This window comes from Anolis sagrei, chromosome 2, assembly GCF_037176765.1.
Source record: "Anolis sagrei isolate rAnoSag1 chromosome 2, rAnoSag1.mat, whole genome shotgun sequence".
NCBI lineage: Eukaryota > Metazoa > Chordata > Lepidosauria > Squamata > Dactyloidae > Anolis > Anolis sagrei.
The window spans coordinates 140,527,132-140,546,218 of NC_090022.1; the positions used below are offsets into that span (position 1 = coordinate 140,527,132).

General features: G+C 39.0%; 1 protein-coding gene across 3 annotated transcripts in view; it reads left to right on the top strand.

The window, feature by feature from the left end:
• DIP2B (disco interacting protein 2 homolog B) overlaps positions 1-19,087 on the top strand; it is a 197,061-nt gene that overhangs the window by 6,441 nt on the left and 171,533 nt on the right. Inside the window, exon 1 of one of the 3 annotated variants that reach the window (XM_067463924.1) lies at positions 8,648-8,741. The exons of the other annotated variants lie outside the window; for them this stretch is intronic. Coding sequence (XP_067320025.1) covers positions 8,732-8,741 — 10 coding nt within the window. The 5' untranslated portion in view covers positions 8,648-8,731. Of the gene's footprint in view, positions 1-8,647; positions 8,742-19,087 lie in introns of those variants that run through there. 3 annotated transcript variants of the gene reach the window in all.

Below are 19,087 nucleotides of genomic sequence, written 5' to 3' on the forward strand. Positions count from 1 at the left end.
GGGTACTGCTACTTAGTAGATCCCCCCCCCCCTACTTTCATAACATATAACTCAGCTAGGGATGCAGTGTAAAAATCTGTTGTTCATGGTTTTTGCCAGAGAGGTGCCATATCAGCATATGGGCTACAGCAAAATGGAGCAGAAGGATTATCTTGAATAATCACCCAAAATAGAAAATGACAGTTTGCAGTAATAAGACTATCTTTGAAAATGATCTCTAAAACCAAAGCCACAGTGTAAAGTATGCTTTCTTAAGTCTTTTTACATGTTCTTTTAGCAGAACTAAATGATCCTGAATCCTAGAAAGAATAGCAATCAGTTTACTACTCTTTCATCTAAGAAGAGACCACCTACAATACTTGTGGTAAAGAGGTATAAAAGGTAACTTTCTTATTCTCTGCAGGCAACTTCCTTTTCCTAATTTACAATTTGGTATGCACAGGAAGTACTTCTGCCTATCTTAGTAGCAGAGATTTTATCATCTTCAGCTGGTTGTACTGTATTTCCTGAAATGAACAGTGTTATGTCTGGGGTGTTGTGTGGTTTCCTGGCTGCATGGCTGTGTTCTAGCAGCTTTTTCTCCTGATGTTTCACCTGCATCTGTGTCTGGCACCTTCAGAGTTGTGTCTAACAATAAAGGTTGGGATAAATGTATTACAAGGGAGATGTTACTTGAGAGGAGGAAATGGGCTCATTGAATGAGCAAACTGGCTATCTTGTCTCTTTTGTTAGATCTCTTACATGTTCAGGGCCACTGGAGGGAAAGTGTCATAGTTCCTAGGTTGTTTCACCAGAGCCCCTGCTTCTTCATCCCTAACCTTCCAGAGGATGTCCAAATAAGAAACCCAATGACCAGATGATGAACTGGTGGTTTTAAACAATGGTTCTCTGATGTTCTCTTCACATACTCACAACTGGGTCACTGGTGAAACAACTTAGGATGAACTATGATGCTTTTCCTCCAGTGGCCCTGAACATGTAAGAGATCTATCAAAAGAGACAAAATAGCCTTTTTCCTTCTTGTTGCACTGATTGGCTTTTTAGCAGCTTGGTCACCTTGGTGGATGAACTACGTAGAGAGTTAGAGAAGGGGAGTGTGTCTTTGTTGTTTCTCCTGGACTTCTCTATGGCTTTTGGTACTATTGACTATGGTATCCTCCTGGGTCATCTCTCTGGAATGGGACTGGGAGGCACTATTTTACAGTGACTCCATTCCTTCCTGGAGGACCATAACCAGAAGATGGTGCTGGGGGAGTCCTGTTTCAACCCTGCCATTCTCCTGTGGGATTCCTCAGGGTTCTGTTTTGTCCCCCATGCTATTTAACATATACATGAAACCTTTGGGAGAAGCTATCTGGAGTTTTGGAGTGCGATGCCACCTATATGCAGATGATACCCTACTTTACTATTCCTTCTCATCTAAAGCCAAGGAAGCTGTCTTGACCCTAAACCAGTGTCTGTCATCAGTAATAGACTGGATGAGGGCAAACAAATTGAAACTTAATGCAGACAAGACAGATGTGCTCCTAGTCACTTGGAAGGCAGATCAAGAAATATGGATCTTGCCTGTACTAGATGGCACAGGTCCGCAGTTTGGGGATCCGCTTGGACTCATCATTGGATCCGGAACTCCAGATGTCTTTGGTGGCCAGGAGGGCCTAGGCACAATTAAAACTTGAGCCCCAACTTGAGCCCATTCCTTGAGAGGCTGGATCTGGCCACGGAGGTATATTCCTTAGTTATATCCCATCTCTATTGCTGCAATGCACTCTATGTAGGGCTGCCTTTGAAGAGTGCATGGAAACTTATACTGGTCCAAGGAGCTTTAGACAGGTTGCTCACTGGGGCTGGCTACGGGGAGTGGACAAACCTCCTGTTGCAGCAGCTTCACTTGCTGTCAGTTTGTTTCAATTCAGAGTGCTGGTTATGTCTTTTAAAGTCCTAGATGGCTCAGGTCCAGGTTATTTGACTGACTGTATCTCCTTGTATAAACCTGTCCAGATCCAGAAATCATCAGAAGAGGCCCTTCTCTCACTCACATTTCCATCTCAAGCTTAGTTGGTGGGAACGAGAGAGAAGGGCCTTCCTTCTTGGTAACTCCCCCTCAACTCTTGAACTTCTTTCTTCCTAGGGAAGCCAGAATGGCCTCCTCCCTGCTGTCCTTCCAGCAACAGGCTAAAATCTTTTTTTATTCATCTTTTTTTAATAAATAAAATCTTATTTATTTTTAAAATCTTTCTAAAGAAAAAAAATTGTAAGTTCAAGTCAGGGGCTGCTGTGATTTTTAGTCTTGAATGTGTTTTTATTGATTTTAACCAAAATTTTAAAAATACCAATGGTATTTAATTCCGTTTTAATGTTTTATAGCTGTAAATTTTAAACTGTATTGAAATGTTATTAATGTAAGCTGCTTTGAGTCTCCTGGCAGAGAGAAAAAGTGGAATATAAATAAATAGAATAAGAATAGCATGAAACAAGTCACTGCCTTCATCATACATGGAGTAGACCTTGTTGCACTTGTAGCTCCGCTGGAACTGAGTTGAGGCCCCTTTCTACATTTGTGGAGAAATAGTTCATAATTGCTCTTAATACAACTTAATAGATTTTCCCACTTTCCCATCCTACATTTGTTAGGGTTTTTGCTTAAATAGTATGACTCCCATATCTGTGAGGGATATGTTTCCAGACTTTGGGTGCACAAGAGGATGGGCGTTTATAGTGAGGAGGATGTCTAAATCAATATGTGAGGAATCCTTAAGTACCAAAACTAGAACACAAAAATGGTGGAATACGATGTATATTCACCAGTGGTGTCTGAATTTGACATGCTTAATCAAGAAAAGGACTGTGAGAATGTTGTATATCAGTGGTGTCCAAACTTTGGTTCTTCAGGTGTTTTGGACTTCAACTGTCAGAATTCTTGAGCATTGGACAAGTTGGCCATGGCTTCGGGTAGCCTTGAACACTGAAGGTTGGCTACCACTATTGTAGATTGTTCACTTGAAACATCAAGAAAACAATTCAGAAAAAAAGACAAAACTATTGCAGTCTCTTCATGCAAGCCTGTACTTCGAATATTGGATGTGATTCTGGTAAAAAGGATATTGTAGAGCTGGAAATATGAAGAAAAGTTGGGAAGTGGACAAAACAATGTCTTTATAAGGATTTATTAGCATGTTTGGGGTTTCTTAGTTTAAGAGGAAAAAAGGTAAATCACAGGATGCGATTTAAAAAATGCATGGTATAAATAATGCATTTTTATTTCCTCCTAATACTAGCATTTAATGGCTATAGTTTTAGAATATGTAAAAACAAATTGTTCATTCAGTGCTTACTGGAAGTGTGGAATTTATTCCTGGATGGGGTAACTGTGGTCATGAACTTCCACAACCTTCAGTAAGATAATGTGAGAAGGCTCTCAGTGATTCCTAGTAGTCATCTCTCTGTGTAGGAATATGCATACCATCCATACAGTATCAGAAGAAATGCTGTTTTTAAACACTACTTACTGGAAAATGTGACCGGGTGCACAATTTATCAATAAATAGTGAAGAGAAGAGACATCACACTGGCAATGAAGATTCGCATAGTTAAAGCAATGGTATTCCCCGTAGTAACCTATGGATGTGAGAGCTGGGCCATAAGGAAGGCTGAGCGAAGGAAGATAGACACTGTTGAACTGTGGTGCTGGAGGAAAATTCTGAAAGTGCCCTGGAACGCGAGAAGATCCAAACAGTCCATATTCCAGGAAATAAAGCCCGGCTGCTCACTAGAGGGAATGATATTAGAGTCAAAGATGAAGTACTTTGGCCACATAATGAGAAGACAGGAAAGCTTGGAGAAGACAATGATGCTGGGGAAAATGGAAGGAAAAAGGAAGAGTGGCCGACCAAGGGCAAGATGGATGGATGTTATCCTTATGTGACTGGCTTGACTTTGAAGGAGCTGAGGGTGGTGACGGCCAGTAGAGAGCTCTGGCATGAATTGGTCCATGAGGTCACGAAGAGTCAGAAGTGACTGAATAAATAAACAAGAAAAAGCACAATTTTGTATTCAAATATATAATTTCTTACTATTTTTCTCTTCTGCATAGAAATGTTAGTATGAGTGGCATTGCGGGTGTGTCTGTGTGCGTAGTTCTCACAGTTGGGGGGAATACCATAGTTCTTTCTTGTTGGGTTCCATAATTCCTTAGTTCTAGTTATCCTGGAAACACTTAGTCTATGCCTGGAGAACAAAATGATGCTATGAAAGAACAGTGGTGCATTCCTTGTGTCCTTATCAGCCCTCATCCCATCATTAAGGATTAGTGCTTCTCTGCATATTTGTTTGGATATTTGTCGAAGCCTTTGAGGCTGGGAGCCCTGCTTCATCCAATTTTCATGATTACTCAGAGATTACTACAGTACTTGTGGACAAATAACTGTGTAGAGGCTCTTTTTAGACTTTCCTACTCTGTACAGGAAAATAAATTATAGCTAATTTAAAAAGGATGGGACAGTGTTTGCTGCACTGCAAGCAATACAAGAAGGCCTTCTGAATCTGAAAAGGTTCATATTGCCTTTGAATGATCAGTTTGATTAATTTGATAAATTCTGTTAATGTGTTCATAGAAAGAAAACCGTTTGGATGTGGTGGTTTGAAGTGACATCTTCAGTTCAACTTTGTTTGTACAGTGCAATCTCTACTTAAGAGTGTCCCTATGAAAAGAGAAATGTCTTATTGCCCCAGGAAGCATCATTTCGTAATGAATGCTACACCACTTCACTTTATCTCATCACGTTTCCTTTGTGGCTCCTGTGTTCTGGTTGAGTTGGGAACTGACGTTTCTCAAGTGTGACCATTCCCTCAGGTCAAACAAAATTTAGAGAAAGAAAAACACAAATCTTGATGACTGAGATGTTTTCAGTAAAGGAAAGAGATGGGAAGTACTGTCCATAATGAAAATCTCAAAGAGTGACTGTTCAAGACCAGAGAGAACATCTACATGATGTTATCTCTATAATTACAACACATTTCTGTACAGTACAGACTATAAGGCAGTTGCTTCTGTCATAGGTGAGGCAAGATGTGATGAGTGGAGTACTGCAGCATGACCCAGCATGTTCTTTTCTCAGATGCTTCCTTTTACTCATCCAGGCCTGAAAACCTTAAAGTGCAGACCTGTAGAAATGGGTTCATCTGCATTCCCTTGATAGCCAGAATTTGAATTGCTCATTTGACATAAGAAATCTTTTCATTTCTGACATGGAGACATATGTAGCAATCAACTTAGCTTTCTAACTTTAAAAAGGAAGGGCTGTGTTCAGTTTTAGAAATGAAGCAATTGGCACAAACCAATCTTTCATATACATTATTTTATGCCTCTTAAAAACAAAACCTGACATTTGCTTTCTGAACCTATAGTCTGAATTCATGAACGTGCTTGTTCTCATATAGACAGTCTTAGAAACATGTGTTTTGTTTGTTGAAGAGAACCATCGCTTCTTGATATGCTGTCAAGCAAGAGTTGTGCTTCTTTTATGTGTATAAGCTGGTCTGGACTAGAATCCTAACCACAAATTTGCCAAAGTTTTGTCATTCAGCTGTTGTTAGCAAAGTTTGTATGACAAGTGTAGGCAAGGCCAAGCTAGCCCATTTTGCCTCTTAGCTTTTATAGGTGTGTCCTACAAATAATGGCAAGTATACATGTACATGCAGGCTGCTGGCATTATGACCATGATTTAACCTGTTAAATACTGTCTTTGTGTGTGTGAATCTATTGCTGGACATCACAGATTACAATACTGTGAAGAGTTATTACAGCATAGAGTCAAAGATCCCTTCTACACTACCATTTAAAATCCAGATTATCTGCTTTGAACTGGATTATATGGAAACATGAGTTTACACCAGTAAACTCATATAATCCAGCTCAAAGCAAATCATGTGGATTACCTGCTTTGATTATCTTAATTATATAGCCGTGTAGAAGGGGCCTGTAATTAATTGTTCTGAACCAGGATTTTGCCACTTGCTTAAATGCTAGATGACTTTATGGTTAAAAGTTTTCTGCTAGTAAATTTGCTATTTGAATTGAATTCACCTACTTTCCTTACTCCAAAACAGATTGAGGCCCTTTTCCTACAATGTTTCCCTACTAAAACTCACCTCTCAAACTCTGTTTGCAGCAGTCGTTTGTAACAGTTTTTTTTAAAGCGCATCTTGCTTCTATTGATTTAGGTGAAGTACCCTCTAGCTGGTTCTAGGTTTTAAAAAACCAAACAGAAGTACCCCAGGCACCCAATTCAGATATAGGACTAACATCTAGCTCAGCTTTTAAGCTATCTTCTGTGATCTCTAATACATGGTGAATCATACTGACCTGTCTCCCAAGGCTGTAGGTATTGCCAGAGTAATTTCTTTGAAGCTCTTGAAGTACTTTGATAAACAACTATATAATTGCAAAGTAATAAATAAAGCCACACTCCTTCATATACATTCAGTATAACAATTTTGCCTCTTCTTAAAAACAAAACATCAAAGCAGATATTTGCATTCTGAATCTGCTGTCTGAATTCATGGGTGCATATGTGTATATGTGTATTAATTATAAATAATTCATACGAAATAAGTTTGCTTCTAACCTAAGAACTCTCAGCAAACTAGTACCAGTTACTCTTCACTCGTTGCTAGAGATCAATCTCGAAAGCTGGTCAGTTTCCATACAGTCTATTGAGTGCTATTAGAATATTGTTTTGATTGCTAACCATGCTTTGGTCAGGCTGGAAACATTTGTGTGGTCTGCAAGGGAAGTTGCCTGCCTTGGTAGCATGGTATTTTGGTATTTCTTTTTAATAAAAGGAAAGCCATTTCCTACCTAGTCACATTGGGGTGTTTCCTGAGTCTTTTTCATAAGATAACAGAATGTGGCTTCCTGCACTGCAGACAGGTTTAGAAAGGCCATCATGTAAAGTGACTTCCCTTCATAACCATTCTCTGAACACATTCAACTGTGAAATGGTCTGTTTATTTATATCTGTGGTTTGGTCAGTATATATATCCCTGTGGTCTGATCTAGACAGTGAAGAAGTATCTTGTCTTGCACTCTCTTTTAAAGTAATTGATCACACATACAGGAAGAATATACAAAAGAAAATTATGCCCTTTATGTTTTGGATAGTGTAATCTCAGCCTTGAGAAGAATATATCCAAATGCGAATGGAGGAAATCCCATGAATGGTGATGGTGAGTGAATACAGTTAAGTAAAGTAGTTGTAAATAAAACACAGATGGTAATAAAACAGGGTTAGGAGCAGATGGCCCAGCCTTGTTTCACTAGGACTGTGGAGGAGAGGATTTAACCTTTTTCACATCTACCTCCAGACAACCCTCTGTAGCTGCTGCCAGCTCTGCTTTCAGGACCCACAAATATGAGGTAGATATGTGGGATGTCTGGTTCTCTGGATATTTCTGGACTGCAATCCTTAGCATTCTTCAGCAGTTATTCTGGCTAGGGTTGCTGGATTTGCAGTCCAGCAATCTCTAGAGGCCTGTATGATCCCGATCCTTCACAGAAGGTATTAGATAATTTCCATTTTTGAAGGTTTGTAGATAACATTATTTTTTTCTGTGTCTCACGGAAGGGGGTTACCTTTAGTAATGCAAACACAATTTTAGTACTGTTTCATTTAGTTTATCCTGTGGCAGAATTGGTGCATCGCCTAAGTTGCCCTATGCATTCAGGTCCTTTGACATTACCCCAAACTACTGTTCAGGCCAAAATAAGACTGAAGTTAAAATTGGTGATGGTGTGAGATATCATGAAGACAAAGCTGTATTTATGATACTGCTGTAATTTTTTAAAGTAATTATTTTGTCCTATTCAGGTAATATGGCTAATCCAGGCTACCTAGTTTTGGAATGAAAGAAATAGCACACATACATATATTACACACATGTTATTTTTTTTGCTAGATATGGTTGAGTTTAGGGAAGGAAAATAAGTAAACAGTGCCTTTAGGTGAATGAAGATTATCAGCTTGGCAATTAGTTTTTCTGATGTTATTATGAACTTTCAAGCTCATTCACCACTTTGAGTTCCCCACGGGTGAGGAGAGGCAGGATAGAAATGAAGTAAATAAATACTAAAATAAACGAAGTGGCAATGTTCTGTCAATCATATACTTTCTGCCTATGTATTAAAGTTTAAAAAATTGTTTTGTTGTTGTTGTTGTTGTTGTTGCATAGTCTTTTTTTTTTTTTTGAACTGATCCTTCTTTCAGTGTAGTTCCTTTTAGGGGTCTGGGAAGGAGTTAGAGAGATGCTGGTAAGACTTAAGAACATATGTCATTGTATCTTTAAACCAGGAAATGCAATGATGGAACATGCTAGATAGCGTAAGTTTAATGGTACTATATTGTCTAGTACTCTAGGGGCAGAGGGAAGGTTGTTATTCTGTTGAGTAATTACATCAGCAGAGATAAAGAAGGGACAGAAAGATAACCTCAGTTGTTAGCAGGGAGATGATTCAGTGTTTCTAGGTTAAGTCATAAAAGTTCCTCATTCTCCGCCCTTGAGTATGACTTACTCAGTGTGCCGCTCGTCTCCTGTTGAAGTTGGGAGTGGTTTCCTTAGAGAAGCAGCTAGCTAGTTAGATTTAGGCTTTCTCTCACTGCAACACTGATTGGAGATCTCATGAAATTTATGTTCACCTTCTAGTGCTCTGCTCATTCAGGATTTGGATTTTCAAATGCTTCAGGGTAAGTTGTATCACTTATCTACTTGCATTTCTTTTTTCCGAAACTTCAGTAGTTCTGAAACTTCAGTAGTTGATATGAGAATATCTTTTCTTAGTTGGCAGCAGTCACAAAACTGAATCCAAATCTCTGTTTCTGGAATATCCTTTTAGTTGTTGGGGAAGGATGAAGACCTTCCTTTGCCAAGTGTTGCCCACAGATTCCTTTGTTTATATTCTCAGTGGAATCTGACAGTCCTTTATCCTCATGGTATCTACCTTCTTTTAATGAATTTTCTGAAGTTAGGCTGAAATACAGAATTTCATAGATGCCTGAGGATCTGTACTCAGATATCCAGATATCCAGTTAAAACTACTCTGTTGCATGCTGTTATTGTTATGAGACGTTCTCGGAGTTTAATGCTCTAGGTCACTGGCTCTTTTTCCTTGCTTGATTATGCTGTTGTAAAAGTTAAAGTTCCTGTTTACTTTTCAAGCTCAACATAAACTGAATTGTTTTTAGATAGCAGAGCATTTCAGTCAGTGACTCCATATCTTTGTCCATATGTCTTTCAAAGAGACTTGATTGCTGTTGCCCATCTGCTAAATTAAATGAAATGTGAAGTGGGTGGGTTCTTCATAGACATGAGGAATGAGTGTTTTCATTCTCTGTGTGGGACCTGATGTCGGATGAGTTCTTAATTTTTTAAAAATTAGGGATGGGAATCATGTGACCCTCAAATTATTTGAGGGCAGCTCCAAGAAACCCCACGATAGTGCAAACTCCGATGAGAAGTGCTGGGAGTTGAAGTCCAACAACTAAAGAACCTCACATTTTTTCTTGAGGTTGTTTATTGCAGTGGCCTACCATAGAAGATTCTGAAATTGCCCTGTGAAGTGCTTTGAGCACTTTTGAAATTATGGCTGTGCAATTACAATTTATCAGCTTTACCTACTACACACACAATTGCTTTTTTGTTTTAAACTAAGGTAGAATGATACATAAAATTTATATAGCTTTGGAGTTTGTGATTAAACAATATGTATTATGTCAGTCTGTACAACTCCCATGTGTAAATGTGTAATAAGTTATCTTTATGATAACTCGAATGAAATCCCTGAATTTCTGTGTATAGATTGGGTTGAGGAGATAAGGGGACATGGACGCATTTTTACTGGCTCTCAGTATTGACCTAATCGCTGACACCTTACAAATGGAAAGAGACTGACATCCAAGTTCTTCAAAGCATATATTCAGTCACAATCTGAATTAAGGTGGGTGACTGCAGGAGCAGCTGTACCATATACAGTCAGCTCTCTGCGGTCAGTGGGGTTAGGAGCATAGGACCCTGCAAAAGCAAAAAAAAAAAAAACCCCCAAAAACAAAAAACTTTTTTTTACACCTGAGAGAACATCTGTCCTGCCTGACTCCATCATCAACAACTGCTGAGAGCTGAACACAGAATTGCTTTGGGGGACCTAGAGACTATGGAATTACTTTGGAAGAACTAGAGAATCCCAGAAAGAACATTTTAAAATCAAATCCATGAATTTGATTTATTAGCAAAAGCCAAAACCTCAAGTGTAAAAGGGTGGCTGTAAATATATTAAGATTTTTGCAAACATATGTTTAGGATAAAGATAGGTCCTTTGTCTGGAAAGGTTAAAGGTTGTTTTTATTGTTTTTATTGCTTCTATTGTGGTTTTATACTGTTTTAATGTTTAATTTGTATTTTGTTGTTATGTGTACTGACTTGTTGTAAACCGCCTTGAATTGCCAATAAGGCTGAGAAAGGCGGCATACAAGTATAGTAAATAAATAAATAAAGGCTACTACTGTAACATATTGATGTGGGCCTGGAGTGAGCTTAAATTGTTTGAAATATAGGAAGATGCCATGTCTTAATATGGCAACATGCAAATGTTGGAGGACAAAGAAGAATGGGGAGGGAGAAAATCAACAGCAGACTTTTTGCTTCTACAGATTTTCCTTGGCCTTTGTAAGCCGCATTGAGTCCTTCGGGAGATGTTAGCGGGGTACAAATAAAGATAATAATAATAATAATAATATAATTCCTCCAGTCCCATCCTGTTCTCTCATATCAGAGAAGACCCTACCAATCATCTCTCTTTTGTTTATGCCTTGCTGCTGAAATGAGCAAGGATGTGAAAGCTCAAAGACATTTTTAGTAGCTTTTACCTGGGTGAAGAGTGAAGATGAAAATATTTTGCAACAAGACTCCAGCCCAGACTAACATCCCTTTAAAACTGTTGCTTTTACACTAGGTGTGGAAGAAGAGTTTTTACTGAAAAGTGTAACATCCTATGATAAATCAAGTTACTACTTTCCGTAATGTTCATTTATTGTTGCAACATACTTTGGGAGGCTGTTGGAATGATCCTTTGTTTTGAGTCAGAATTTATGTGGCTTTCCAAAGCTTGTCCGGTGAGTCAAGAGCAGAAGCTGCAGAGGTCTGACTGCTCATGATTCTGTTCCCTAACTATTGGTGCTCCCACAAGCAGTAGTTACAAGCACTGAGTCATGCAGACTCATATGTCATCTCCACCTTCTGTTGTTTTTCTAGCCACAGATATCAAAACAGAGAGGCTACACAGAAATTTTGCACAAGTGAGACATGCTAATGATACACCAAGGGCTGAAACAACCTTATTATGTGCGATCCAAGAGAAGAAGCCTTCAATGTACTATAAGTGATAAAGCCAGATTTTTAAATCTGAATTAACCCAATGCATGTGCTTTCAAATTACCCTAGATGATCCTATAAAGTTCATAAGGTTTTCTTAGACAAGGAGTATTCAGAAGTGGGTTGGCATTGTCTTCTTCTGAATATAACCGTCGACTCATGGTCTCTCTTCCAAATACCAACCAGTCTTGATCTGCCCAGTTCACTACAATTTGCTGTCTCAGTGGCAGGGAGGAATTGTTTTTTGAGGCCAGAAGCATTCTAAAAGATAAATAAGTCTAGAGTTGCATGCAGCATGAATAATTGGAATCGAGAGTAAGGACTGTTGCTAACACTGGAAGGAACAAACCACAAACTTTGAAAGTTTTTTGCTTCAATTTTTTTTGAGAGAGAGGAATTTCTCAGTTGTCATGATTTGTCACTGAGTTACAAACATCCAACGTATAAACAACTCATAGTTAAGAATGGGGCTGAGACAATAGGAAGTGAGAGGAATGTACCCCTCAGAAAGAAAATTACTCTTGAAAGAGATATATTAGGGAAATGCTGTCTCCACTGAAGCGTTATCACCAATCCTTGTTTCCACAACAAGCCACATTTTTCAAAATCATGTTATCACAGGGTCAGAAAGTGAGGTGAAATATTTTGAACAGGGACACAGACCACAAAATAAACACCACAGGGGTATATATATGTCTGGAGTTACACTTAAAAATGTATGTGTTCCGACTTACATGCAAATTCAACTTAAGAATAAACCTATAGAGACTACCTCTGAGTGTGTGTACACACACACACACACATAATATGTGTGTGTATGGTTTATTTATCTACATCAAATATTCCTTGAATGTTTGCATCCTTTCTTAAAATATGTCCCTCCTTCACTGCCAAATGCATAATTCTAAAATATCTTAAATCATACTGATTACAGTTGTTAAAACTGTGTGGAGCTGTATGCCTTGGTAGTAGAAATGTGGATGGGAGTGATATTAATGCTTTAATTTCTTCAGTAGAACTCATCCTCCTTTCTTTTCAGTTTGTCCTATGAGACAAACTGTTTAGAAATGATATTGAGTTTGGAGATATGGTACAATGTCTGTAGCCACAAGGTTTACATTCCTGTATTTCGTGAGAATACACAAAGCAGTGCGTAATAGTGAACCTATTGAAATGAAGGATAAGGATACCATAGAGTCACACTGGAGGAGTTAGAAAATGCCTAGAGGTCACATTTAATTGGACATGGATTATTGAAACCACAGATGCTAGTTCTGTGGGTATGGGTTTTACTGTAAATTTACATTAGCTGCTTCACTGTGTCAGGGTCCTGCGGCAATTGTTGCCTTTTCTTTCTGTAAAAAGGGATTATGGCGAGATGCTCTATCATTGACCTTACGTGATTTATATGCTCCTTGCATTGGCATTTTCTTTCACTCAAACCTTTGAGTCTTTTTTTTAATTTAGAATTTTATTAATTTTTATATAGATTACAACGAAAGAGTGAGAACAATAAAGTATAGGAAAGTGAGGAAATGAAGAAAAAAGAAAGAAAAAAGAAGCAAAAGAGTATGCTAAAATCCCAAATAACCCAAATAACCCCTTAAAAAATTAACTACAAAAACCACAAAAAAGAAAAAAAGAAAAAAAAATTAGCTGCTTCACTGCATCAGGGTCCTGCGGCAATTGTTGCCTTTTCTTTCTGTAAAAAGGGATTATGGCAAGATGCTCCATCATTGACCTTACATGATTTATATGCTCCTTGCATTGGCATTTTCTTTCACTCAAACCTTTGAGTCTTGAATATGTAGGATCATTAGACTGACTGACTGACTGACTACCTATGGACCCCATGGTGGCACAGTGGGCTAAACCCCTGTGCTGGCAGGACTGAAGACCAACAGTTCGTAGGTTCGAATCTGGGGAGAGTGTGGATGAGCTCCCTCTATCAGCTCCAGCTGAGAGAAGCCAAATGAGAGAAGCCTCCCACAAGGACAGTAACACATCAAAAACAGGGCACCCCCTGGGCAGTGTCCTTGCAGACGGCCAATTCTCTCACACCAGAAGTGACTTGCAGTTTCTCAAGTCGTTTTTGAAACGACAAAAAAAACCTGACTACCTTTTGAGTCACCTTTGCAAATCAGACCTGTTGCAAGGTTTCTTATATTATGCTGACCTACAAAAAATGAGCCTGAGGACTTGGACATTGCCAGGATAAAATCTGTCTTACTTGAACTTGGGAATTCCAGTGTGATATGATGTCATGATTCATCATCTCCTTTAATTCATCAGTAAACTATGCCTTCATTAAAGATTTGCAGGATTGTCTCCTGCAGCTGAATGTGCATTCAGTTTTCACTGGCATCAGAGCCCCATTATTATCCTGTTTTTAAAATTAGGCCAATAGAGATCTGGATAGAAAGGCTGTTAATGATGTCTTTAAGAAAAAGTTGCCCAGAGAAACTGGGATTCGTGCCCAGTGGGGCTTACGTCTGCTAGATAAAAATATATAGGATTGTATTGTGACCAGCTTTGCTAGCATAACACGAAATGATGTGGTTTTAAGAGTGTTTTAATGCTCTTGTCTTGTGTTCCTACATCAGCAATTGCCACAGCCATTTTGTATTATATAAGGATTTGTATGAATTTTGAGCACCTACAAAATTTCCAAGGAGAGCTTTGAATAATTCATAGGGCATAAATAATAATAATAATAATAATAATAATAATAAAAACTTAATTTACACTCCACCACCATCTCCCCAAGGGGACTCGGAGTGGCTTACATAAGACCAAGCCCGACAACACATCGATAAAACAAAAAACAATAAGCAAAAAACAATGCAATTAATATAACTCACATATAAACAGTAACACGCAAGGATTTTAAAAACCTATCGCCGGGCCAAATGTAATAGTTCAAAAATTTAAAAAATAAATGCTGGGCATGAACAGAGGTAGGATGTTTCTGGTAGTAGGGTTTTAAAAGAAACGAAGGGAGAGCAACCCAACGAGTAGTTAAAGTGCTTCTGAGGACATTTTGCTGGGGATTATTTCCTTATTCAGGGCAGGCACACTGGAAAAGACTGCCAATGTGGGAGCTTGCCTGATATCCTTAGGAATGAGTTTCAGAGTTGGGGGGCCACCACAGAGAAGGCCCTCTCCCTCGTCCCCACCAATCGCTCCTGCGAAGGGGGCGGGAGCGAGAGCAGAGCCTCTCCAGATGATCAAAAAGATCGCTTGGGTTTGTACACAGAAATGCAGTCACGCGGATAGGCGGGCCCTAAACCGTTCAGGGCTTTGTAGGTAAGAACCTGCACCATGGATTGGGACCAGAAAATGAACGGCAGCCAATGGAGCTCCTTAAACAGGGGGTTTGACCGCTCCCTGTAAGTCGCTCCAGTTAGTAACCTGGCTGCTGCCCGTTGAACCAATTGAAATATCCGAGCCGTCTTCAAGGGCAGCCCCACGTAGAGTGCATTACAGTAATCCAATCTGGAAGTGACAAAGGCATGGACCTTCCACATTTGAAAAGATTAGAGATGTAGGGTCTTCACAAATATAAATAAAAATTGCAAACACTGTTTGTTTTTGCCCAATGGGAACACTTCATTAATTGTTGAAATGACGCTTATACTCTTGAGAGATCAGAATGTTTAGTTGACTGAAAATTCTGGATAAACTAAAATTTAATTATAATTAAAGTAATATCTGAACACGTTGAGGTTTGTAGCATTCTAGGACTGTGAAATACCTGATAGGGTTTGCTATTCAGTTCTTTGCTTGACAGATGCACCATTTAATCTGTGAATTATTGATTAGTCGAGGCTTCTTTAAGGTATCATAATTTTATAACTAATTGATAAACGTTAGTATCTAAAAATGTGCCATATTTAAATACATGAATTTTGCCTTCAGCTTATAGAGGAATATGCCATTGTATTTGTAACACTGAAACAAAACGAAACATGTAGTCTTGTGTTTTGGTCACTGATGCAGTAGGGCCAGTTTGTACATGACAGGCTAGAAGAGTGTTACTAAAGAGTAGAAAATTTTGTTTGACACAGCTGTCATAGGCTGCAGACGCATGAATAAGTGAGGAGAACACGATAAGGTTCTTGCAAAAGAGTAAACCCCCAGGGCAAAAGTAATATATTAAAGGTGATTTATTAAGTAACATTAATAAAATGAGAAAATAAGAACTTGTTAGACATTTTGGTGCCTTTAAACCTCAGCTAGAGGAGCAGGTGTTCATTTGAATGAGCAACTAAGTGGAATATTTCAAAAGAGCTGTAAGTAAAAAGGTTGCAACCTTGGGTTAAAATATTTGATTCAGAGAATGCAGGCTTTCGTTTGGGTTCCACCTCAATTATACCTTTTAAGAAGCCTCATGACTTTATCAGTCAATTTCCTGAATCCATTAAGTTGAGTAGCTTCCTTAAAACAGAGTAGCAGTCTATTGATCACTATCCTTTGGAGCTGTGATTTTTTTTCTTTTGTAACTCACTTAGGGTTTAGATGAAGCTGTATGCCATTGATAGGGAGAATCTGGAAGTGTCATCACTCATTTTGTTGAATTGATGCTTTTGTGTGTGATTTTTTGTGTGTATTGAGGGCAATGACTAGGGCCTCCCAGTTACATTGGCCCCTCCTTATCAGAGGGTTTCCAACAATAGTCCCCGGCTTTCTACAGTTAGACCACTCCAACCTAGACCCCTTCAAATGTTTTAGACCCAAACTCCCAAATTATGGTATTACAGATTCTGTGTATAGATCTGTCAAAGATTATGGCAGTTGTAAACAAAAACATTCAGAGTGATCCAGATTGGGAAAAGTTGTTTTGGACCTTCTTGTGGCCCATATTGAGAAAATTGATAAAACAAGATTTTTCTTTTATTTCCTGCTTTTAATAGCAGAATGGATTGGCAAGAAATATCTCTAAGGCGGGAGGTGGTCTTGTGACACAGGCTTGAATAATTGGCTTCACAGATTATATGTCTGGCTGAAGCAATAAGACTTTTTGAAGTAATCTCAGATCTGCTATGCTTTACTGATTGGTTAAAAGAGGAACACTTTATAGTTCTAGTTAACATAACCAAGATCAGTCAAGACAGTTCTCTATAATGCCTCTGTCCACCTGTCTATCAACAATTCAGTTCAAAAAGAGATAGATTTATTAGGTGGTATCTTCCTTGCTATTTTTTCTACACATCTGTCCTTTTTATTGGGCTTGTAAAATATTCAGCTTACACTAAAAGGAGCAGTTGTGGAGAGGTATTAAGAGTGAAAAGGGTCATGTGAGAAATGCTCATTTAATTTTGAGAAATCTTGCTATCTGGGGCCATAGTAACTATTACAGAAAGTAGGTTATGAACTTTTACAAGGGAATCATAAAAGCAGACTGGCTCAATGGAAATGTGAGGGAATTTCCACATCACCGGCCAGTATGAGGCTTCTTTGGTGTACTTCCATAGCAGTCAATCAACCGGCTCTTCTCATTCCATGTCCCGAAGGTATAGAAACAAGGCAAGGAATTGTATTGTATCTTGCCATAAGTAGACTCTCTGTAATCTTGCTGCTGAAACAACTGGATGACTAACCGTCTTGAAAAAGATGTTTCAGTGCAAGAAGAATGCCTTCTGCTCAGGGCATCCTTAACTGTGGGAATTGGGTGACTATGAATAGAAGCGATTTGTTGTCCCTGTTTGAGAGATAGGCAGGGGCTGGGAGACATGTTGTATGATAAAATACATTGTTTTGTTGTTTGATGGCTTGTACTTATAAGTGTATGTAGATGCAATTGCTTTGCCAACCTGAGAAAGCGATCCTGTTTGGAAGGCTTTTGTAGTAATCAGCTGTGAGCACTAGAATGCTTTCCCCCCCATAAATTTGGTGCATTTCTCTTTATTTTTACACAGCAGCCTCAAAAACCTGCAACTGTAGCGCTGTCATTACTTTCGTAATCATGAAATTTTTCAGGGTTGACAAAAATCAACCCTTAATTGTTTTGTAATTTCTATAACAGTCTTCTCTGCCCTGATGCCATCCAAGTGTACTGGATTACAATACTTATAATCTCTTGTCAGCATGTTCATAACAGCAGGGGATGGGGAGAGTTGGAACCCAACATATTTGAAAGGAACCAGATTGGAAAAAGCTGCCCTGAATAATGAGTGGCATGATGGCAAAGACTCTTCTACAGGAGTAGCCATCAAGAGCTTTAGGAATGGCAGTATTTGGAAGAGATAGAAACTTAACAAATTAATTAAGCTTCTTTATCAAAGAGGGGAGGAAATCTAAGCAAAATTATATATGATAAGGCAATATGAATGTTAAAATATATATTTAAGGCAATAGTTGAAGTTGGGGAACAGGGAACTTTGCTATATGACCATCTACTCCACAGGCACTTTGAGAGCCACCGCAAACTAGTGTCTTGGGAGAGCAAACTGTGCCAGCATGGCCGATGACGTCGAAGACTCCGTCTCTTTCTCCGCCTATTTCTCCGCGCCCGCGTGGTTTTCCCTTTGCTAGGGCAGCGATGCGAGCGTACTCTCGCTGTTGACAGAATTCAACAACGAGAGTACGCTCGCATCGCTGCCCTAGCAAAGGGAAAACCACGCGGGCGCGGAGAAAGAGGCGGAGTCTTCGACGTCATCGGTCGTGCTGGCACAGTTTGCTCTCCCAAGATGCTAGTTTGCGGCGGCTCTAATGAATGTGTGATTCTAGAGACTCAGGCAATTGGTTATCCTGACACATTTTTGCTGAAGAACCAGGGATTGAGCCTTGGGCATTGCATTTCCAAAGCATGTGCTCTGTCACGGAACTAGCAGGAAACAGTCTGTTCCCAGTCTAAATGTGGTGATAGTTGTGTAATGTTTTTCAGTCTGAACACACTAAAATGGATGGATTACTGCTCTTCTCTCCTTGCCCCATCTCCCCATGGGAGGTCTTAGTGCTTTGGTTCAAGCAACAATGTTCACTGAGCTGTATAGATTGCAGAGCAAAACGTCAATTTATTGACACTGTGTGTATTGCCAAATGTACTCCTATCCCTTTACTCATCACTCCTTTTGCAGTTGATTTTCCTAGTAGCCCGACTTTCCAGTTTTATTCAAGGCTGGTGGCCCGATGCCTTGCTAAGAAAACTTAATTAGCTTGCATCTTGTAGAAAAGAATGGAACAAATAACTGGCAAGATGCCACAGTTTAGATTAGCATTGGCCTTGATTCAAAGAATCTGCTGCATGAGTGGAAGTTACTTCCCCTTGAAAAAGGTAAGGTGGAACCCTTCAACCTCTAAAAAGATTTTGGTAACCTCTAAGATGTTGCTCTGGAAGATGGGAAATCCTCCCAAGTAGCTCTTGGGAAATTGCTGATGCTTCAGAAAGTGTGGGAATCAGACTCCTCAGGCTGTGAGTAGAAGTTTATCTGTAGGCACAGCAAGACCTACAGATACTAGTTATTCATTACATTTGAATGATAGGAAGCTAGCAGAAAAATTATTTCCTCCGTGGGTTGTGATATTTTTATCACATAGATGTAATAATATCCATAGACTGCTTAAAAACAGCACAGAGTCGTTATCTCAGTTTTTATATGTACTGTATGTTGTTCATGTAAAAGACATTTTGAATTGAAGTTTAGCCCATCCTTAAAAACAAATG